Source organism: Tupaia chinensis, unplaced genomic scaffold (assembly GCF_000334495.1).
Source record: "Tupaia chinensis unplaced genomic scaffold, TupChi_1.0 Scaffold000192_2, whole genome shotgun sequence".
In the NCBI taxonomy this organism is placed as follows: domain Eukaryota; kingdom Metazoa; phylum Chordata; class Mammalia; order Scandentia; family Tupaiidae; genus Tupaia; species Tupaia belangeri.
The window spans coordinates 258,050-283,113 of NW_006159668.1; the positions used below are offsets into that span (position 1 = coordinate 258,050).

The window sequence follows — 25,064 nt, forward strand, 5'->3', positions numbered from 1 at the left end:
CTTTGTACTCCTATTTTTCTGCCATGTCAATTTATAATTGACTTTTCAGTATGGAATATGAGGAATTACCTCCTTTATATCTGTCCTCCCCTGCCATTTATACTTCCTAGCCTATCATCTTCCCTATACAGATAAACCATCGCTTACATTATTGTGGTCTCACAGATGCCATTCATAAATGTACCATCTGTTTGAATACTTTTGTTTTCTTGGAAATGTTTTTGTTGTCTCTATAGCTAATAATAATAATAATTTCTTTGAGAGATTTTTGTGATGGGGCACATGTGCTCGCCATAGAGACAGAGAGATAGCGACAGAAAGTGAGAAATCACCCTGTCCCCAAGGAGGATGGCCATGCCACAATCCTTTCTTTATTCCCCTCTCAGGATGATTTTGGGCATGCACACACATGTTCCTCATGTGATTTTCAAGCCACAGAGTCCAGGACTCGAACTGCAGTTGGTCCTATGGGATTCCTGTGACTTAACCGCTGTGCCACTTGCCGGCCTCCTAATAATTATCATTAGTTGGTCCAGCCTGTGGCTTGGTGGTTAAGATAGCTGTATCTTACATGACTGACCGCACAGTTACTATGTCAGAACCAATAGCATGAAAAGTACTCCAGTTGTGTGTGTGCATAGTACCCAAAATCCATAAAGGAGGGATAAATGGAGGAGAAGCGGTTGCTGTGTGACCATCCTTCATGGGAATGTACTTTCTCACATTTCATCTTAAATATATATATATATTTAAGATGAAATTATTCCCAAACTTTTCCCCATAGGACCATTTGTCACCTAACACATTTATCTTCTTAGAAACTCTCTTCAGTCTCTCCAGTTTAGATTGGAATCTCTCTAGTTACATAGTACAACTTACATTCCAGGATCTCCCTTTACCATCATCATTTTGGACATGGTCATTCCATTTATTTTACAGTGTGTCTCCTGTTGCTCCCGCTCCCTTCACTTATTCTCCTATTCAGGTGCAGCATTTCAAACAATAGTTTCCTGAGACTAAATATGGAAGATAAATTTTGGGGGAGATGGGGAGAGAACTTTAATATTTTTAAATATTTCATATTATTTTGTTTAAAAAGTAAGTTGCCAATGGGACCAGCAGATGGCATAATCGTTACATTGCTGGACTTCCACATAGTTGAATGCAGTTCCAGTTCTGGACCCCACAGCTTCAAACTCACACTAGGCACATGCATGCCCAAAATCTTGAGAGGAGAATGGAGGAGAAAGGACTGCACTGTGGCCATCTCCCTTGTGGAGTGATTACTCACTCTCTGTCTCTGATATCTCCAGCAAGTGCATGCATCCTATAGCAAAAATCTCTCCCTAAAAAAAAGTAGATTGCCAAGATCAAGGTTGGAAATTATTTTACTTTAGAATAGAAGGCAAAGGCATTACTTTATTGTTTCCTGTACCTTAGGTTTCAAATTCTCAACTTTTATGTAACTTTTTTTATCTTTTATTTTAAGAGTCTTTTATTTATTTATTTATTTTCAAGAATTATTTTATTTTATTTATTATCATAATTATCATTTGTTTATTTTGACCAGAGAGAGACAGTGAGAGAAACAGAAAGTAGGAAAGGAAGCCTCCAGGTCCGGGACTCAAACCATGGTCGGCCATGTTGGAGTCCAGTGCCTTAACCACCACACCACCTGCCACCTCCTATTTATTTATTTTTAAAATGATTGTGAGACGGTGCATATGTTTGTTCAAGAGAGACATAGAGAGAGGGAGAGGGAGATAGCATTCTCCAATAGTGCATGGTCATGATGCAATCCCCTCTCCTAAACCTGTCCAACCTGTCAGGATTTTAGGCATGCCTGCACATTCTTCTGACATTTCTTTTTATCCTTTGAGAGATTTTTGCTATAGAATAGATGTACTTGCTAGAAAGAGAGAGACAGAATGCTAGAAATCACTCCCTGGTGGATGGCCATGCCAGTTCCTTCTCCTCTATTCTTCTCTTGGGATTTTGGACACATGTGCACTCATGCCCAGCATGAGTTTCAAGCTGATGATTCTGGGACTTGTACTGCAGCAGGGAGTCCAACATGTCAGCCATCACACTACCTGTTGGCTGAACTCCTGGCATGTTTTTTGAGCTGCTAGAGCCAGGATTCAAATTGCAATCAGCCATCTGGGTCCCCTAACCACTAGGCTACTGGGCAGGTCCGCAAATCCTTCTTGGTTATTGTTTGTAGAGATTTTTGCCTTAAGGCACTGGAGACAAAGAGATGAAGGCAAAGACAATGAGAGGGAAACTAAGAAATCACCAGCACCTCCATCCCTGTTCTTCCAGTCTCCACCTGGGATTTTGGGTATGTGATGCACACCCACCCAGCTTCAGTTTCAAGCCACTGGATCCAGGACTCAAAATGTGGTCAGCCATATGGGAATCCAGTGATACATTGCTATGCCATCTGCTGGCCCACAAATCTTTTAATATCTATCTGTTCCTAGTATTGCAAAAGCTTAGAAAGTATCATTTAATGTTTATATAATGTTGTATGCTACATAGGAATCTCAGTAGGACCTATTGATCTAGAATTTCATAACTTTTCATTTGGGGAAAAATTTTGAGTTTTTGTTTGATAATCCTAACTCTTGATTTTCTCTTACATTCTCTTGCGTTTTCTTCTCTCTCTCTCTCTCTCTGTGGAAACATTTTTTAAAATTAAGAAAAAAAATAAAGGCCAGCAGGTGGTGTGGTGGTTAAGGATGCTGGACTCCAACATGGCTGACTATGGTTCAAGTCCAGGATCTGGCAGCTTACTTTCTCACTTCCCCTCTCTCTCTCTTTCTCTCACTCTGTCTCTCTTTAGTCAAATTAAAATAAATAAATAAAGTTAAATAAAATAATTCTTTAATTTTTTGTTTTTAAATCTGGTCTCTGTGATTAATGTACTCTCAATCTGATGAGGAAATAAGTGCATCAAAAGATAATTGTGGAGTCATGCCAAAAAGCTATTGAAAATGATGTACTAGAGGAAGAATATATGTACCTGTCTGGGATAGGGTAGATCAGAGAAACCTCCACAGAAAAACTAAATTTACCTCAAAGGTAACCACAGACTCCAAATTATCAAGTCCTCTTCTCATGAGTTTTGACTGTCTTTGGATGTCATGAATCATTTCCTCATTCCTGAAATTAATTTTTCTATTGATATCTTCAGCTTTGGACTGAAGTGTTCCCTAGTCTCCATCTGATCATGCTTCTCTCATCCTTTCTCACTGATGTTCCAGAGTTAGCAATTTCAATTTTACCCTTTCCAGGGCTCCATTTGTGCCACCTTCCCATCATACTTTCCATAATTTCTGTAGGTGAGAATTCTCTTATAAATATTCATGACCTCAACTACCTTTGAATTCTTTACCTCCAGGCAAACATGACTTATAAAGTCATGAACCAAATCATGTTTGAACTTCCAAAACCAGTATGTTCCTTTTCAGTGAAGGAGATCAGTATCTGTTCTCTTGTTCTTTTCCCTTCTTCATTCATTCAACAAGTATTAATATACTTTAGGATATGGAATGCAATAGTGGAAAATTGCACCCAAACGCTACTCTAATGAAGGAAACAAACTTAAAATTACCGCTTGGTAAAGTATGGTTTACTAATTACATGTGTCAGAGTCACTAGAGAAAGGAGGACTTCTTCTTTTTTTTTTTTTTTAATGCCATTTGAGGTCTATTCCTGGAACTATTGAATTATAATCTCTAAGAATCAGTGATGTGTATTTTAAGTAAAATCCTTAAGTGATTTATAGGACTATATCTTAATATTTAGAAACCACATCTTCAAATAGAGTCAAAAAATAAATGAGTACATAATTATATACTATTTATGTGTTATGAAAGAATATTACAAGGACAAGGGAGGTGGATAAATAATGATCACCCATTTGTAACCTGGGCAGTAGACAGAAACAGGATCACACATGACTATGTAAGTTAGTGATGGGTTGAACATGATAAGTGTACATAAGTGAAATCCTGATGATAAATTTAGGTAACATCTTTTGGTTCCTTTCTTATCCTCATTCTATCCTTATTTCTGTATCTTTGATGTATGTCAGATCTATCCCATCTTCATCACCACTCTGACATAGTTTATAGGCTCTTGACTGACCTGGAACTGTGGCAGAATTACTCAAATTTTTTTAAAAAAATATTTTATGTAACATTATCTATCTATCTATCTATTTATCTATCTATCTATCTATCTATCTATCTATCTATCTATCTATCTATTTATTTTAATTTGACCAGGGAGGGACAGAGAGTGAGAGAAAGAGAAAATGAGAAAGCAAGCTGCCAGGTCTGGGAATCAAACCATGGTTAGCCATGTGGGAGTCCAGTGTCCACAACCTTCATGCCACTCGCCAGCCCCAAATTATTCTAATTTTATCTTTGCTTATATATAACCTTCTTCCTTGGTCTGTTACCACAGTTACCACCCCCAAATTGTAACAATAATATTATGTCACAAATTCTTACTTGAAGTATTTATTATTTCGTCCAGGAGAAAGAGAAAGAGGCAGGCATCTTCCTCCAACAGTGTCTTCATACCCCTAATTTCAGCTAACCCAATGTACTCAGGTAGCTCCTGAGATGCAAAGCCAGAACCTTTTCTCTGTGGCTCCAGATACATTACTGCTGTGCTGCTGTGCCACTGTGGCCCCTTGCTCAACATTCTTTGATCACTCCGTAAGTCCCTGAAAATAAAGTTCGAAGACCCAGTGCTGCTTATTAAAGCCCTTATAATATGATCACTGGCTATGTGTTCTTCCATGTATTCAAACACAACATGTTCTAATCATGCCAGATTGCTTACAGTGACTACTTCATATCTTTATTCATGGGATTCACCCTGCCTAAAATGCATTTTCCTATCTTTCAAGACAGCCCTCATTTCTCCTGAAAAATTTCCTTTTCACCCTTAGTATAAAGCCAGATTTATTGGCTGATGAATAAGGTACCTTATGACTACACCTTGTGAAGAAAAATGACTACCCTTGGGCAGCCAGTGGCATAGTGGTTGTGACTGGATCTTGCATGGCCAACTGCATGGTTCAAGTACCACACCAGCAGCTTAGAAAACACTCAGGAACATGTGCGTGTGTGCCCAGAGTCCCAAAAGGAGAGAGAAATGGAGGAGAAGGGATTGCAGCATATCTGTCCTCCATGGGGGTGCTTTCTCTCTTTCTCTCCCTCTCTGGTGAGTGTATACACCCTTTGACAAATTTAAAAAAAAAAAAAAAGAAAAAAAAGAAAGCCCACCTTTTACACTCTGTAATAGTTTGTAATAGTTTTTTAGACTTCCATAACAAAGTATCAGACTAGTGGCTTAAACAACAGAAATTAATTTCTTCACAGTTCTGAAGCCGGAAATCCAAGATTAAGGTGTGGCAGAGTTGCTTTATTGTGAAGCCCCTTCTTGACTTGTAGATGGTTTTCTTCATACGGTGTCTTCATATGACCTTTCCTCTGTACACATCAGTCTAATTTCCTCTTCTTACAGAGAAACTAGTCTCATATTAGATGATGGCCCACCCTGGTGATCTCTTTTTGCCTTAATTACCTCTATAAATACTTTATATTTGGGGACAGCACTAATAATTTATATTTAGTGGTTAAGGCATTGGATTCCTATATGCTCAACCGTGGTTCTAGCCCCAGACCTGGTGGCTTACAATTCATGCATGGTGCATGTGCATTCATGCCCAAAATCCAAAGAGGAGAATGGGACAGAAGGGATTGCGGCATGGCCCTACGCCCGGGGGGTGATTTCTCACTTTCTATTTCTCTGTCTTTCTCTGTCTCTCTAGTGAGCGCACATGCCCTATAACATAAATCTCTAAAAAAAAATAATAAAAATATAAACAAATAAATACTTTTTATCCAAAATAAAGTTACATTCTGAGGTACTGAGGGATAGAACTTCAGTATCTGAGTTAGGGTGGGAAAGGCACAATTCAGCTCATACCCAAGTTCCTTAGCATTACTGAAATATTTAGTGGTTAGAGCACTATGATCCTAAGTGGCTTTTGGCTCCAACAATCTGCTTCTTATGCATAGTTGTGCCTGAAAATTTGACTCTACCAAAGTTTAGGTGACCCTGGTTTATGGCTGAATTATATTCCATTGTATGGATATGCCATATTTATTTATCCACTCATCAGTTAATGAGCCTTTGGGTTATTTCTGGGTTTTTTTGAGTATTATGAATAACACTACTGTGACCATTCATATACACATTTTTGTGTGAATGTATGTTTTCATTGATGTCAAATATATCCTTAGGAATGGAATTATTAGGAAATGTGGCAACTTTAAATTTAACTTTTCAAAGAATTGCCAAACTGTTTTCCATATTACTGTACCATCTTACATTGCCAGCAGCAGTGAAAGGGTTCCAATTTCTCTGTATTTTCATTGTATTTCTATTATCTTTACTTATTAATTATTATTATAATCATCCTAGTAGGTGTTCTGGTTTTTATTTATGTTTTGCTGATGGCTAATGATGTTGGACATCTTTTAATGCGCCATAGGCCATTTGTATATCTCCTTTGGAGAAATGTTTGTTCAGTTCATTAGCTCATTTTAAATTGAATTATTTATATTTCAATTGTTGTGCTTTTAAAAAATATTCTGGTTACAAGTGAAAAAGATTGAATGGTTCTTGTTTATGTTGTAACCTAGTTGTGAAAATTAGGTAGATTAAGTACATTGTTTGTAATCACTATTTAGCAACTACGTTAAGTAAGCTGTTAGTCTCAAATACTAATTTATTTTAAGCTACTCTTCAAGCAAGTGTTATTTATCCTTTCTCACTATCGGTTGGTTTCTAGACTTTATTCATGACATCACTTAATAGTACAATAATACATCAATAGACTCCTCCATGGAAACAGTCATGTATAATCACCATGTTTACTTAAATGTACTTAATTCTATTAAAAATTCTACATTTACGGCTTAAATGTAAAGAATTTATAACTATTTAAAAAACTGGTATTTTCCATAATCTAATAACTTTATTTTTTATTTATAATTTTTTTCCATTGTTCAATATGTAGAAATCCTATCAAGGAGTATTTCATATTTTGCTGTAATGATAAATATTTTTCACATGTAAAGAGATTTATCTAGTAAAGACATATCTATTTATTAACACATCTTGTTTCTTTCTAGAAAATAAAGTGTGTTGAGAATTAAAGCATCAGGAATGTGGTTAGAGAAGCTGACCTTGAAGGAGTTTCTAAAATGTTTAAGTTTAATGCTCAGATTTTTTTTGCTTCTTTTTTTTTAACTGAAGCATTATAAATCTATAGAATCCCCAAACAATATGCAATTTTGGTTTTACAATAATTAGCTTTGAAACGTAACCTTCAAAAAAATTTTATCATAGAAGAGTCCATTAAGGCATAAAATCAATTTTTAGCCACTCAGTGGAGCATTACATCTTTTTTTCAGTAATTTTGAGAGAAGCCAGTATGTGCTTTCACTTAACATTTTTGCCTTTTTTTTTACTGCAACTCTGTAAGTTATTAAAAACTAATAGAAAATTAGCATGACTGTGATAAATTACCTTTGTTTTGTGGTGAGCAGGTAAGATAGATCTAATAGTGTTGGTTATCCTTTATGATGATACATGAAGAAATATCTACTTTCTCAAGAGATGATGTTTAAAATTAAAGCCACATGAATTTTCTCCTCCACCTTTGGGAGGTTGGGTAGTTCTCTGAAGGTATTAAGTTTGGTTACTATAATTCCCCACAACCTACCACCCCAGATTCAAGACAGCATTATTTTTTTTCAGAATTATTTATTTAATTTTATTTAATCTTCTTATTATTTAACTTGGTGTAGGACACTTGCACTCACCAGAGAGAGAGAAAGAATAAGAAAGCAAGCCACCAGGTCTGGCACTTGAATCATGGTTGCCCATGTGGGAGTCCAGTGCCTTAACCACCACACTACTTGCTGGCCCCAAAGACATTCTTAGATAGTTGTTCATGAGAACAATCTCTATCACCTGATTAAAAAAGAGAAGGCAGCTTGAAGAGTGATGAAGGAATATTGCTGAAATCATATACTTTGGGACTTTGTTGAGATATACGGTAGATGTTACTGGGTGTGCATTCTCAGTGGGTAGCACAATAATGTTAGAATGATGACTGCCACAGAATAGGCATGCTTATTTTGAATTGCATTAGTTTTCTATTGCTGTGTAACAAATAACTCTGAAGTCAAACAGAGTAAAACAATATATATTTGGGGCCAGTAGATGGCATAGCGTTTTCGTTGCAGGACTTCCGCATGGCCGGTCATGATTTGAGTTTCCGATCAGATAGCTTGAAATTCATACTATGCATGTGTGTATGCATGCTCATGCATGCCCAAGATCCCAGCATAATGGAGGGGAAGGTATTGCAGTGTGGTCATCCTCCTGGGGGATGATCTCTCACTTTCCCTCTCACTGACTCTGTCTCTCTGTCTCTCTCCAGTGAGCACATGCGCCCTAAGGCAAAAATTTCTAAAACAAAACAAAATGGAGAAATATAAACTTATTTTCTTGGGGCCAGTAGGTTGCATGATGGTTTGGACACTGGATTCCCACATTGCCAATCATGGTTTGTGTCTTAGACCAGAAGGTTTGAAAATCATGCCAGGTTTGCATGCAGGCATGTGTGCCTAAATCCCGAGAAGAGAATGGAAAAGGAGGAGTTCCAACATGGCCATCCTTTACTTTTCCTTTCTCTATATCTCCCTATCTCTCTCTGGCAAGCGTATGTGTCCTATGGCAAAAACCTAAATATATATAAACACTTTTTATCTCACGTACTTACTGTACATCAAAAATCCAGGAACAGCTACATTGGATTGCTCTCTTAAAGTTCTTCCGTGAAGTGATAGCCAGTAAGTCAGTCAGGCTGCAGTCATCTGAAGACTTAATGGGGCCAGACAATCACTTTCTTGGTGGTAAGTCGGTGCTGGCTGTTGGCAGGAAGCCCCATTTCTTTTCACAAGGATACCTGAAGATTTTTATGTCATGGTAATGCTTCTCTTGGAGTGAGTGATTCAAGACAGAAACCAAAAATGTTTTTATGACATTCAATGTCTTTATGACATTTTTATGGCTTCAGAAATTGCCTGTTATGATTTCTGAAATTTACTGTGGTTTACATAGGTCAGCCCTATTCAAAATGACAGGACTACATGAATGCATGAATTTTAGGATGTGAGATTTTGGGGGGTCATTTTGGAGACTGGTGAACACAGGGTAATTGTTACTTTATTGCTAATAAAACTGGTCTTGGAAGAATATGTTAGGTAGTTTGTCCCTCTGCCCTCCCCCCCCCACCAAAAAAAACCTTTATCTTCCTTTTCTGTACCTCTTTGTGCAACCGTCTATTTCTACATCTTAGTACTTTCAAATTGGTTACATATTTTTCAGGCTCTATGGTTGCACCCTTCCCATCTTTCTTTCTTTGTGATTTCAACAAGTATTTATTGAGGACAAATTTTGTGTCTGTCACTGTTCATGACAGTGAAAAAAACAACCCTCTTATGAAGCTTACCTTTCATAATTTCTATTTTTTTTTTTAATAATAAGTGCTCTCTTGTCATCCTATGTTCCAGCTTTGTCTGTTAGCATCCTGCTAAAATTACTGGGTATCTAATAAACAAATTCAAGCTAAGAAATCAATAATAGGCACCATTTCCTTCAAATTGCATTTTAAAAAATTTCAATAGAGATATTTTGTGATTTAACCTAAAGGAGAGATGAGGGACAGCAGGTGGTATGGTGGTTAAGGTGTTGAATACCACATGGCCAACTCCCCAATTTGAGTCCTGGACTTAGCAGCTTCAAAATCACACTGGGTATGTGTGGTGACTGCCCAAAATCCTGAGGAGAGAAAGAATAAATTGCATCATGGTCACCTCCTCTGGGGTGATTTCTCGCTTTCACTCACTTTTCTTTCTAGCAAATGCATGCGCCCTAAGGTAAAACAAAAACAAAATCAAAACTTGAAAATCTTGAGACAAATATAAGCACAGTAAGGTGACTGTCTTTTGAACTAATTTTGCTGCTGTGAAATATCTATAGGACAGCATTTGTTTACTGGGAAATATTACTGTCAGATATATTATTCAGCATAGTCTTTTTCACAGTGTGGAAATGCATGATTTGAAAAAAAAAAGTGTATTTCAAGCCTAAACAGGGGCAAAACACATTGATATATTTATCTCCACAAACACATGAGGAGAATGAAAGATTAAAGTAACTGTCTTGCCATTTTCTTTTACAACTGACATGGTACAATTTAAATTTCCCCCAACATGGTAGAAAAACATGGATCATCTTTTATACATGTTTATGTCCTAATCTGATGTTTTATAAGTAATGATTTTTACCTATGATTAGCTCTAAAATATCTTTCTATTGAGGCTTTTTATTTATTTGTTTGTTTATTTTTTAATTTTAAAACTATTGGGGCCAATAAATCTCTCTCCAAATGTCAGACTGGTCAACATTGAGGAGGTAAATGGAAACTAATGACACTCATCAAATTCCTGATGAGTGATTTATTGGACCCAATCACTTAACACTTCCATAAAGTCAATATCAGAGGGGAAAAAAAAACCTGGGCTGCTATTATGGTAAACTATTTGTTCTGTCAGCATTCCTTGATTTATTACAAACCTGTGGCTAGGATTAGGATAGTATAAATGGGGGAAAAATGGAAGGCTCATTAATTTTTTATACCCACAGGTGGAGGACATGCAGTGGGCTAATAGAGAACACACTCACCCAGCGTCTGTCTGCAGCTTGCCATGTAAGCCGGGGGAGAGGAAGAAAACGGTGAAAGGGGTCCCTTGCTGCTGGCACTGTGAGCGCTGTGAAGGTTACAACTACCAGGTGGATGAGCTCTCCTGTGAACTTTGCCCCTTGGATCAGAGACCAAACATCAACCGCACAGGTTGCCAGCTCATCCCTATCATCAAACTGGAATGGCATTCTCCCTGGGCTGTGGTGCCTGTGTTTATCGCAATATTGGGGATCATAGCCACCACCTTTGTGATCGTGACCTTTGTCCGTTATAATGACACACCTATTGTGAGGGCTTCAGGACGAGAACTCAGTTATGTGCTCCTAACAGGGATTTTTCTCTGTTATTCCATCACCTTTTTAATGATTGCAGCCCCAGATACAATCATATGCTCCTTCAGACGGATCTTCCTAGGACTTGGCATGTGTTTCAGCTATGCAGCCCTTCTGACCAAAACAAACCGTATCCACCGAATATTTGAGCAGGGGAAGAAGTCTGTCACAGCACCCAAGTTCATTAGTCCAGCCTCCCAGCTGGTGATCACCTTCAGCCTCATCTCCATACAGCTCCTGGGAGTGTTTGTCTGGTTTGTTGTGGATCCTCCCCACATCATCATTGACTATGGAGAACAGCGGACACTCGACCCAGAGAAGGCCAGAGGAGTGCTCAAGTGTGACATTTCTGATCTCTCACTCATTTGTTCACTTGGATACAGTATCCTCTTGATGGTCACTTGTACTGTCTATGCCATTAAAACAAGAGGTGTTCCAGAGACTTTCAACGAAGCCAAACCCATTGGATTTACCATGTACACCACCTGCATCATTTGGTTAGCTTTCATTCCCATCTTTTTTGGTACAGCCCAGTCAGCAGAGAAGGTAAGTGGCAGGTACTAACAACCCTTTCCCTGGATTTAACTTCTTTCACTAGAATGATTTTTCTCTTTTATTTTTGATTCATTTATATTCTCACAAGATACTTCTATCTGTGCTATTCTTATTTAAAAATATATGAGGAGATATATATATATATATATGTGTGTATATATGTATATATACATATATATACATGTGTGTATATGTATATATACACATACACACATATACACACACACACACACACACACCTACAGACAAGCACATACACACATCCTGCAAGGTCACGTTGCTTTGAATATGTGTTGACTATGACTGATTTTCCATGAAAAACTCTTCAATGTGTCATTTTTAGCCAGGTTGGAGACTGACAGAGCTCACATCACTTTCTGGGTCTCTTTTTCTAGTTCTGTTATCTACTAACTTCACTGTTCTTTTTTTAAATGTTAATTTTAAAAGGAAGAGACAAAGAGCAGACATGGTTCACAGGAGTGAGGTGTCCCAGAGATATCCCTCTACATGACAAATGCCTCCTTTTCTGTTTTAGTATAACTCTGAGAAAATGCCACTTCTTGATAATTATGGTGATTTTAGTCATGGAAACAGAGTTAATAGTGAAAGGACCACATCAAAAAGAAATTGAAGTGGTTTAGTTCAATCTGAACCATTTCCCTGTGTCTTCTCAGCCTCCGTTTTGCTCCTTTTCCATAGGTGGAAGATGATGGTAAGGGAAAAAAAGGAGAGTAATGAGCAGTTATATAAAGTGGTTTATGTTTTTTTAGAAGGTTAAGATCAATGGACTCTCCCAGAGTAATTTCCTTTCTCACTAATCTGCTATGAATATTTTTTAACATGAAGCACTGCTAGAAAAGGACAACTGTCTATGAGAGAGAGTATTTGTTGAGTTGGGTATACATAGTTCTGTGTATGGAAAAGCTGAGAATGAAGGTTGACACTGAATTCCAAGGGTTGGGAAGTGGCATAGGGATAAACTACTTTCTGTGATAATAGTTGTGGGGAAATATGATTTTTCTAGAGCACTACATTTCAAACTAGGAACTGAATAACTTATAATCTCAGGAAATTCAGAGAACAAGTCCTCAACCAAGGGATTGAGAGCTCGTCATTGTGAGCATTTATCCCTTATTAGATCAATGTGGCCCTCAGCCAAGTTTGGATAAAAGTGGAACATCAGCACACTTGCTGCTGAATAGAATAAATTTGTCCTGGGTTCCAGATCTTTTGGCCTTTCCTGATTGTGTGGCCTGGTGAAAATTCATGAATGTTTGATGTTAAGACTAATCAAGTATTGAGAAAGTAAAATAAGGCAGTGGACTCAGTCCTAATGATCAGAAAACATATTTTGATATATGCAATGGGAACTTAATGAGATCAACCTTGTGATTTTTAACTTAGAAATGAGTATGTAAGAGCTGGAAAATAAGTCTTTCCAATTTTTTTTTTTTCAGCGTGATTAGTTGGCCTACCCAGGGCAAAATGACATTTTTCAGAGTTTAGAAATGTGCTTGTTATGTGAATTATTAATAATGTCAACTTAAACAATACTTGCATTTGTGTTTAAACCTTTTTGTATATTAGTTTATCTGGAGAAAGTCATGATAAGTAGTTTATTTTGCTTTTTGGTGGACAGTAAATATTTGAGCTAAACAGAATCTCCTGAGCTAATATCTAACTTCCTTTTCTCTTTTTTCTTCTTCCTTTACATTATATAATCTATTTTTATCTTTCATAAAATAACTTCCAGGATGGGAAATATTAGGAAATATGAATGCTAATAAGATTTTTTTCTATTTAGGTAAGTCTTCAGTGCCTTGTTCTTCAGACTAAATAAAATAATTGTTCTACATAAGTCATTGTAGTTCAGACTACAATCATACTAATTTTTTGGGAGGGTGTTATCAAAAAGAAATCATCCTTTTCTCTCAGAACAATAGCGTGGCTGAGCTGTAGCTTCCCCCTGAGGAGCAGTGATGAAGACAACGAAGCAGACACATTAATATTGCAGGGATTAAAGATTGTTCTGTAATGCCAAGTTCATAGAAACCATGTATACATTTTAAAATCTGAAAGTTCTGAATATTTTTATGGATGTGGATGTAGCTGTGTCTATAGAAATATGATTGAATGTGGCTAGCAAGATGCCTTTCTCTTTCTTAGTTTTGTGAAATCAAAGTAAATTTAGGAAGTACATTGTAAGGCAAATTATAAAACGTGTTTATTGAGTTTATGTTCTGTTTATGATATGACTTAATGTGGAAAAGACAGAGTTGTATAATTGTGTTGAAAAGACACAAGAAATCAATAGCAAACACTGGCACAAATAAGAATTTCCAGAACATTACATGGTCCTCAAATTATTTATTTATTCTTGAAGTTGCTGAATTTAGACCAGCTCTGTATCAAGAACTATCTTTTTATAAATAGCTAAGATTTTCTACGGAGGTACTTCATATAATAAAATTATGTGTTATCCTACAATTTTATCTTAAAACTTTCTACCTCCTACTTCCTCTCAAAATATCTTTTATTACTCAACAGTATACATAAAATACTTAAGAAATTTATTTTTTACATGCTAAAACTATTTACATGGATATGAAAAGTAGATAAAACTTTTAGATTTTTAAAAGAAGGTTTTAAATAAGTTTTATTGACTTTAGAGGACCGAAGGGCTGGTCAGTCCTGCATTTTCATTTATAATGTTCAGCCAATTAGCCTCACGTTATCTACTTGAAGCATTTACAACAGCTGGGCAGCACACACATCCATTAATTCAGCAGATCCTTATTGAGCATTGCATCCAGCATTGTGCTAAATATTGAACCCATGTCAGTCTCCTTCCTGGAGTCTTCCTTGTAAGGCTCAGTCTGGCTCCCAGCCCATGACTTCCTGACGCCTGCCAGCACCAGCGAGGTGCCAGGCTCAAGGACAGGAGAGGATGGTGTAGGGTCAGATCTGAGATAAAAAATCAAAGAGAAGAACTATGCATTCTGTAACTATCAGTGACTTGGAATTTACTATAGGGAAAACAGCAGAAGAGCAATTCTTCTTCCATTTTTACACTGAATTTATTTTTCTCAGAGTAATGACTGTAGCAGAGAACTCACTGAATCATACAGGTCTTTCTGAAATCACAAGAAGCAGGAATAGAAATTAATATAATATTAGACAATTAAAAGATAATTTAGAAACCATTGGTAAAATTAAGTTATAAATAGACTTGTAGTCGAGTTATAAGACAGTTTTTTTGAAGTAAATATTCAATGATAAAATATAATTTAATGTCCTTACATTATTTCTTTCAGATTTTTGAAGTCAAGATGAATCATGTCTTTTCCAGTAGATTTTAATGACATCATTTATTTTACTGCTGAATTTTCCTCAATTATGGTATAAATAATTGTTTTCTTTTCCTGTAGAAAAGTGATCTGGAGGAAGGGCAGACACACTGAGGCATGGCCATAAACTAAGAAAAACTGGTGTAATTGTGCTGAAAAGACAAAATATTAAAATATAATTAACTGAATAGTCAGGAAAAGAATCCTTAGGGATGGTTAAGGTCTATTAGGATGGCAGAAATCTCTTAAATACATATTTTATCATCCCTAATTGGGCTTATAACATCAAGATAATCAGACCAGGGTTATGACACTCCCAAGCTCCAAGGAGCACAGTGCTACAACCAAAGCATCAGATGGAAACAAAACAAAACACCTTCAAAATAGAAAAGAAAACGAAACTCAAAAATGGCAAGCCCAGTAACCTTTGATCCAGCCCTTTTTCTTTGCCCTCTATGTGTATACTATAGTGACTAACTAATAGTCCGAATTGGAAGCCTGGGTGTCATCACAGACTCTTCTCTACTCAACAAAAACAATCAACTCTGTAAAATATTAAAAGAGATTTATTCAAAACTAAATCATGAGGACTTCAACTACTTTCAGCCTGTAGACATAATTCATGCGACCACAAACATGCTCCCTGAGGTCTTACACTTCTTGGAAAGGTTTTAAAAATAAAAATCCACAAGCATGAAGAGGAGAGTGGAAGAGTTTATTCTAAATTTTGGGGTATGATTAGCCTTGGTTACCAGGATCAGTAACAAGGGTGGCATCAGTTCAAGATTGGACAATCTCTGGGCAAATGTTTTCACAGGAGTAGTTCTTGTTTCAGGTTACAGTGTCTTTGTGCAAGATTATGATGTGCACACACTGCCTTATGTGTTTTTCAAGCTTCTCAGTCCAGACTGTCACCACAGAGTTAGCTATGTGGGATCCAGCCACCTAAACTAACAGGCCATGGGCTGACCTGAGCACATATATTTAAAAAAAAATAATTTGTTGGGACCAGAAGTTAGCGTAATGGCTGTGTTGCTGGACTCCCATGTAGTTGACCACAGTTTGCATCCTGGACTCGGGGGCTTAAAACTCACGCCGGGTGCATGTACGTGCATGCCCAAGATCCCGAGAGGAGAATGGAGGAGAAGGGATTGTGGTATGGCCCTCCCCTCTGGGGGGTGATTTCTCACTTTCTGTCTCTCCGTCTCTCTCTGTCTGTCTGGCGAGCTCACGCACCCTATGGCAAAAACCTCTCAAAAAAATATTTGTCTATCACTTACTCTGAAATAGAATTACTAAATACTTAGGGAGAAAGGTAAGAAAGAATTATTATTATAGTCATTCCTAAAATTTATAAAAACAACGGAGATTGATAAAATTGTCTAGATATGTGGCAAGTTGCCCCTGCCTCATTCTTTTATTTTATCTATCCATTTTTTAAAGAATTATTTATTTTTATTTTATTTATTCCTTTCATTTTATTTTAATTTGACCAGAGAAAGACACAGAGAGAGAGAGCGGGAAAGTGAGAAAGGGAGCCACCAGGTCGGAGACTTGAACCGTGGTCAGCCATGTGGGAGTGTCCAGCGACTTAACCACCACGCCACCTGCTGGTCCCAATATCTATTTTTTGTAGAGGCAGAAGAGTGTAGGTTACAGAGGTGGATGGTGAAGTAAGAAACAGCATAAGCTCTAGAGTGTAGGAACTTGGGTTCAAATCCTAGATCTGCTAAACTAGCTGAGAAAGCATAGTCAAGCACAGGTTTGATTCCTGCAGACAGTAATAAGTTGCCCGGAGAATGCAAATTCCAGTACAATGCAATGTAAAGCAATCACCTGCTGTCTGGGCTTAGTCCTACTCTCAAACTAGAGCAGACTGGAGTTTATACAGTCTGAGAAAGGGCAGAAGGATGGTTGACTTTATAAAAACCGAAAAAACTCCTTTTCACTCATTAAGGTTTGTTTTTTGTACTAATAGACATATCGTGGTTTTTTCTTTTTCTTTTTTTTTTCTGAGATTTATACAACATGAGTTATGAAAAATGCTTAGCACATAATAAGCAGTAGATAAATAAATGTTGGTTATTATTACCATTAGGCTATTATCCATGAGGGCAAGGACCTTGTTTAGTTTCGCACAGCATTTATCTTCAATACCTTTCATAATGTAGGGTCTGCAGTAGGTTCTTAAAAATACATATGTTTAATTATTTAATTTTCTCACATGAATTAAGTGAGAGAATCTGACTTGATTTATTCAGAAAATTGTACCATTTTTTCCCAGCCATTTTAACCTGAGTCTATACAGCTCCCTAATTGATAATGTTTTTGTTTTTTAACATAGGGATTAGACTGAGAGAATGGATCATGAAGATTACAGCAGGTAAAGAAGGAGATAAGGGGGCAGCAGGTGATATAATGGTTATGGTGCTGGATTCCCACATGACCCATCACAATTCAAGTCCAGACCCGGTGACTTGAAACTCACACCAGGTTCATGTGTGTGCGTGCCCAAAATCCCAAGAGGAGAATGGAAGAGAAGGGACTGTGGTGTGGCCTTTCTCCCTGGGGAGTGATTTCTCACTGTCTTTCTCCCTCTGTCTCTCTCTTTGTCTCTGGCAAGCACAGGTGCCCGGTAGTAAAGCTCACGCTTTAAATAATAAATAAAATAAATAAATAGAGAGACAAGACTCCATAAGATTAGGAGAAAGAGAGAATGAGTTCTTCCTGAAGCAGTATGTAACTACCTTCAAATATTTAGCAGAGAATACTAGCAGGAAATTGTCAACAGGAAACAGTTACTGAAATCTATATGCTATTATTTCAAATTTAAGCAACTCTGACAAGAGTTGTGAGAGGTAGTTCTCAGATCAGTAATGAAATAGTCCAGATATGAACAGAATGGTCTAAAATACCTGGGCTAAGAGTGTCTATGTAATCTGGACAGTGATAGAAATTTGCAAAATAGATGAGATAAGAGTAATTTCTACAGCCACATGTGTCTCCTAAAATTTCTATTTTTCCTTAGAGAAAAAGGAAGTGGAAACAGTTATCAATGTCCATCTTCTGTGTTTGTGATTGCTGTTTATAAATATATCTGGCTATCTGTTGGCAAACTGCATAGCATTTTCTTTTCTTATCAGCTTATAGTCATTTGAAGAGGATCCCTATAAAGGTTTAGCTAATATCCTAAATTATAGAACTATTTCATTTATTGTAGTAGATTATATGTGGACAAGATCGATTATACCAGACCATTACAATAAACTCTGGGAGGAGAAAACAAATTTAAAAACAAAACAACTGGAAAAGAATGCATTTATATGGTTTCATTTATGCACTTTGTGAAAATGATATGCTTATGAAAATTCAGAATAAAAATTAGATAAGGAGATTCTAGGTTGCATGTAGGCAGTCTAGTGAGGTAACTCTCCTAGGGACTACTGCCTTATCCAGGGTTTTGTTTTTATTTTTTTGATTGTCCTATATATTATTGCTGAAGAAAATTACCAATTGTATGCATCTAGAGAAATTCTTCAATTCTTTTGGGGTAGTGCCCTTCTTCAATTCTTTTGGGGTAGTGTCCATCTTTTTTGACAGCACAAAGGGATATTTGCATACTGAACCTAACCTTGTTTAGATTCTCTGATCCTAATTTTTGGGCTCCTAAGAGCTATAGGGCAGGGCCTAGGATTACCTAATTTAAGCATATGATTATCCGTGAGGTTGTGATATTTTCATATTCATCTTTTTTAATTGAAATTGAGTTTATAGAGAGCTTCAATTTCCTTTTCCCAAATCACAGTAATTTAGTCAACTAGACCACTGCATAGGCAAACCAGATACTTAGTCCTAGAGTTAACATATTCATCTAAATGGCTGAGCTTTCCAATATGATTGAAAATGCTAAGATACAAGATTTGAATAAGATCCAACTCTGAACATTTTCAGTCACAGTGACCATGCCTTTACTTTAAAATGTCTAGGGGAATGCCATACAAATAAACTTCATTTTTTTTTCTATATAGACTGAATTTTAATGACACCTCAGACTGTTGCTAGTACAGAACGTAGTTCCAATATGATTGAAAATGCTAAGATACAAGATTTGAATAAGATCCAACTCTGAACATTTTCAGTCACAGTGACCATGCCTTTACTTTAAAATGTCTAGGGGAATGCCATACAAATAAACTTCATTTTTTTTTTCTATATAGACTGAATTTTAATGACACCTCAGACTGTTGCTAGTACAGAACGTAGTGACTAATTTACTTACTGTAGCTTCTCATTGCCTTTTCCATGGTTCAGTAGTTGCTTATGTCTTCATGGAGCATACAGGGTGCCGGGAAAAGCAGATTTCAAGCAAATAGTTCCTTTTTTCTGTAATCATATAAACACTTTTGTGTTGGGATTATAAACAAAATCTAAATGTATCATCATATAGGTTAGTACCACCACCTCAAAGTTTAAAAAATACTTGACCAAATATTAATATAAATTTCAGGCTATGTAGAATAAATCCAAAGCAGAATTATTTGAATCATTGAAAGTTTTTTTTTTTTTTAATCTTAATTTGACTTCTGGGTCAAGATAAAAGTTGATATAGACATATTCCTTCCCTTGAAGGTAGTAATAAAAGTTATATGTGAGTGTGTATATACACACACACACACACACACACACACGCACGCACATATGGGAAGGAAGAAAGGAGGAAGGGGAAAAAAAGAGAGAGAGAGATAGACTGTGAGGCGGCCATTATGTTATATTGTTAGAACTAACATTAGACAAAATACTTGAAAGCTAAGTCAGTTGGGTCTGATTTATGGAGAAATTAAGAGGAAAGGCACAATCCAGGAGGCATAAGTAGTTCTTATTATAGGCATCTCAAATAATTTCCAAACCAAATGTCAGCATAAAAACCCAAAGCAAGCATTGCAGTCACCATCAAGCATATATTTAAAGAACTGAATCAGAATAACTGAGCTTTTTGGTCCCTTACCTCCCTTTTCCCACTTGGTCAACCATGAGATGAGTCCTGGACTGACAGCTTGAAAATCATGCTTGGTGTATGTGTGTGTGTGTGGGGTGTGTGTGTGTGTGTGTGTGGTGTGTGTGTGTGTGTGTGTGGTGTGTGTGTGTGTGTGTGTGGTGTGTGTGTGTGTGTGTGTGGTGTGTGTGTGTGTGTGTGTGGTGTGTGTGTGTGTGTGTGTGGTGTGTGTGTGTGTGTGTGTGGTGTGTGTGTGTGTGTGTGTGGTGTGTGTGTGTGTGTGTGTGGTGTGTGTGTGTGTGTGTGTGGTGTGTGTGTGTGTGTGCATGCCCAGAATCCCAAGAGGAGAATGAAGGAGAAGAGACTGTGGTGCAGTCATCCCCCCTGGGGAATGATTTCTCATTTTCCTTCTCTCTGTCTCTCTCTGTCTCTGTCTCTGGCAAGCATGTGCACACTATGGCAAAATCCTAAATAAAAAAAATAAATAATAGCAAAAATAAGAACTCTAAAAAGTGAGAATTATCTGATGACAGAGGGCTTCTTAGTATAGATATAAAACACCGAATGAAAAGGAGTAAAGTTTCAAGTAATTTTATTCTTGACATAGACTAGAGAGAATAGGAAATACAGCTCTATCCAATACAGTTGAACATCCCTAATTCAAAAATTAAAAATTTCAAGTGCTCCAAAATCCCAAACTTTTTGAGTGCTGACATAACAGCCTGCGTTAGGCTGAACATATGATTTCATTAACTGTATTAACAGTATGTCATTTTTTTTTTACTATTTAGTACTAATGTGTAAGTATTAGAAAATGATGCTTATTGATAGCTTATAAATTCAGAGTCAAGAATGATGGTGATGCCATGCCAACCAGCCAGAGATTATCCACAAAGGTGGCTGAGATAATGAAATTTTTGTTTTTTGGTGATTCATTGTAAACAAATGTTTTATGCACAAAATAGTTTTTTTAATTGTGTTAAATTACCTTCAGGCTATGTGCATAAAGTGTATATAAAACATAAATAAATCCCATGCTTAAATTTGGGTCTCATTCCCAAGATATATCATTATATATGTGCAAATATTCAAAAATCTGAAAAAAATATGTGAAACACTTCTGATCTCAAGCATTTTAGAAAAGGAATTAATCAATTGATATAGCATATGTTTCTTAATTCCTTTATTTTTAAAGAGATTTTTACCTTAGGGTATGCACACTTCCTGGAGAAAGAGAGAGACAGTGAGAAGGAACGTGAGAAATCACCCCCCAGGGAGGGATGGCTGCAACACAATCTCTTCTCTTCCATTTTCCTGCTGGGACCTTGGGCACTCACGCACACACACCTGACTTGAGTTTCAAGCCACGGGTCCAGGACTTGAAATGTGGTTTGTCATTGTGGGAGGGAGTCCGGTGACATAACTGCTCTTTCATCTGCTGCCCCCACATTTCTTAACTCTTAGAACAAGTTCTTCCTTGGATTCTCAGTTTGCTGGCTTGTTAGTATTCCTGCATCTTTAAGAGAAGCCAGTCAGATAAAATAGTTACTAACTCATAAGTGCATAGTTAGCCTCCTCAATTGAAGTAATTCCACCAATAATTTTTATCAATGAGCCTGGCCCTTTAATCGTAATGACATATTAACAGCCAAAAATCAAAGGATCACTGAAGCAAACCAAGAATGTAATTTTAAAAACAAACAACAACAAAACTGATTTAAAATAAAAACTGAGAAGTAATTCAGGAAGTATAGAGAATTTCTTGTTTTTTAATTTGCCTGAGGGCATGTATACTCGCTAGAGAGAGACAGGGGAAAAGAGGGTAGTGAGAAATCATCCCCTACAGAACATGGTCATGCAGCAATCCCTTCTCCTCCATCTCTTCAGAATTCTGGGCACGCATACAGAAGTGTTCGGTGTTTCTCAAATCCCTGTATCCAGTATTCAAATAATGCAATCGGGAACCAGCAGACGGCATAATGGTTATGTTGCTGAACTCCCACATAATCAACTACAGTTTGAGTCCCAGATATGGTGACTTAAACCTCAGGCTAGGTACATGTTCATGTGTGCCCAAGATCCTGAGAGGAGAGTGAAGGAGGAGAGACTGTGGCATGGCCATCCCCGCTGGGTGTGATTTCTCACTTTCTGTTTCTTTGTTTTTCTCTGTCTCTCTGGCAACCACATGCACAATATAGCGAAAGTCTCTCCAAAAAAAAAAATGCACTCAGACATATGGGATCCAACCACCTTAACCACCATACCATAAACTGGCCTGATATATTTTTTTAAATAGAAGTTTAATTAGCATTCAAATAGAGAGTCAAGAGAATATTGAACATATATACATCACACATGTGCAGGTTGATGTGGAAAAGATCAATCAAAGATCAAGAAGATTTTGGAAATTAAAATTATATCTGTGAAAATAGAAAGCTGAACACATTAACTGAAATATGGGACCAGAATAGAGATCTAGAGGGTAAAATGAGAGGTAGAATAAAAAAGAAAAGTGGAAAAGGAAAATATTATGACAAGTTAAAACATATTGACCATGGCTGCAGGATTCCAACATGTATCTGATAAACATCCTAGAAGAGAAAATATTAAATAGGGGACAAATTAATTTTAAAAAGGAGGAGGAGGGAGAGGAGGAGAAAGTTCTCACAGAACTGAAGAAAGACGATTCTCAAAATAGAATGGCCTGAGATTAGTATAATTTCATTCATTGGCAGAAAATTATAAGAATTTTTAGAAGTGAAAAAAGATACATGCAAGGAATAAAAGTCAGACCTCCCAGGACCAGCAGGTGTTTTAGTACTTAAAGTGCTGGACTCCCATGTGCCTGACCATGGTTTGAGTCCCAGACCCTGAGGCTTGACACTTTTGCTGGGCACATGTGCAGGTGTGCCCCAAATCCCAAGAGCATTGCAGTATGGGATTGCAGTACGGCCGTCCCCGTTGAGGGTGTGATTTCTTGCTTTCTGTCTCTCTGCCTCTCTGGTGAGTGCATGGACCCTGTAGCAAAAATATCTCAAAGGAGGGAAAAAAATCAGACCTCCCTGGACTGTACACAGAAAGGAACAAGGACTTTGTTGATGGAAAAAATATTTTAAATTTAAAATTGCACAGCCAGCCAATCAATCAATGTGTGGCTAAAATGTAAATGGCTCTGAAAATCTGTTACCTAAATATGTTATATATAAGTTATTCTAGATGTAATCTAAGAAAATAAAGAAGGACTATCAGATATAAGACAAGTAACAGTGACAATGATGTATTACCTAGAGGAAATTTTAAAAAGAATTAAAAAATAATTATTAATGGATTTAATAGACCTCAGTGCCTAATTACCCTTTAAAAGCCAAAATTGTAATTATTATTCCTTTTCTGCAAGTTTAGTTGCAGAGATGAATGAATCTTAAGGGAATAATATTTAGAAGCCATACTACACCAATTGCTTTTTGTATTTCTCTTACATGGTTAGAGGAATCTGAAAATAACACAAAGTAATATGAATTTATCTGCTACAATGAATATAAATATAATCCTTGTAGATTAAAACTAATAATATAACTTTCAAAAATTGACATTTTGTAAGGAGGCAATAGAGAGGAGTGTTGTGCACACACATTAAATCAATCATTTTTTCCTATGAATAGCCAATAGATATCATCTGAATTTGATTTCAAGAGAAATAAGAAAATTATTTAATTTTGGGGGAGATTTTTGCTGTATGGGGCATGTGCTTGCCAGAGAGACAGAAAGAAAAATGTCACCTCCTCAGTGGGATGGTCATGCCACAATCCCTTCTCCATTCTTCTTGAGATTTGTGTCATGTACCCACACCTTCCTGGGATGAGTTTTGAACTGCCAGGATTTGAACTGTGGTTGCCCATGTGGGAGTCCAGTGCCTTAACCACTGTCCTACCTGCTGGCCCCAAGTGCATTATTTGAACAACAACAACAATGGATACAAAACAAAACAAAAACTTATTCAAACTTATTAATTCTATAGGTATTAGAATATAGAGTGGTGGGTAATGGAGGATTTTAATTTTATCTAACAAATACTTAAATTTTGTTTAATAAAGGCAACTATATTGTATAAATATAAATCTTTACCTACAGAAGAGTTTAAGTGAAAGTCGCAAGAAAAACTTAACCTAAGACAACATGAATATACATTGTCATATTAGGACTTTTGTTACATTATGTAAATTTTAAGAAAATCTTTTAGATGCAAAAATAGATGAATGATTATCAATTTGTTAAATAGCTCAAGATCTTTGATAATCACAAATGGTTTATGCATTTTCTCTTCTCTAGGGTCATTATTGCTAAATAAATACTTTGTTTAAAAAAGTAATTATTTAATTCTATTTATTATTTGTATTATTATTTTTTAATTTGCAATAGGGTATGTGCATGAGAGAGAGAGAGAGACAGAAAACAAGCCACCAGGTCTGGAACTTGAACCTTGATCAACCATGTGGGAGTCCAACACCTTAACCATCACACCACTTGCTGGTCCCCAATAAATACTTTTTAAAGGCCACAACATAAGTAACAGCTTGTAGCTAGTAATTGCATTTCATCCACAATATTTATTAAATGTTTGCTACATACAAGGACTTTTACTTGGTGTATGGGAAAATGCAAAAATTAGGAAGAAGACATTAAATCATTTAGGATCAAGAAGGGAGTATACTAGGCACACTGGTGATTGGTACAAGATAGTTAGATAATGGAAATAAATGCATAGTATGAGGTCTTGGTGCCAGGGATGGTGAAAAAAAAAAAGATACCTTCCTTTTGGGGAGATGAAGAAAGGTTCCATGAAGGAGGTGGGAATTAAAAGAGACTCTGAAGATTGGAGAAATATGAAACAGCCTTTTAGACAGTAGGAACAGTGTGTTTAAATATTCATAGGGGAAAGTTAGGCATTATTTGCCAAACCTGTGACCAGAAAA

The 25,064-nt window shown here is 36.7% G+C and overlaps 1 protein-coding gene across 1 annotated transcript in view; it reads left to right on the forward strand.

Moving 5' to 3' along the window:
• The window catches only part of LOC102480521 (metabotropic glutamate receptor 8-like), a 340,194-nt gene that overhangs the window by 215,361 nt on the left and 99,769 nt on the right, over positions 1 to 25,064 (forward strand). The window contains exon 5 of the mRNA XM_006146885.3: positions 10,807 to 11,742. Coding sequence (XP_006146947.1) covers positions 10,807 to 11,742 — 936 coding nt within the window. The remainder of the gene's footprint in view (positions 1 to 10,806; positions 11,743 to 25,064) is intronic.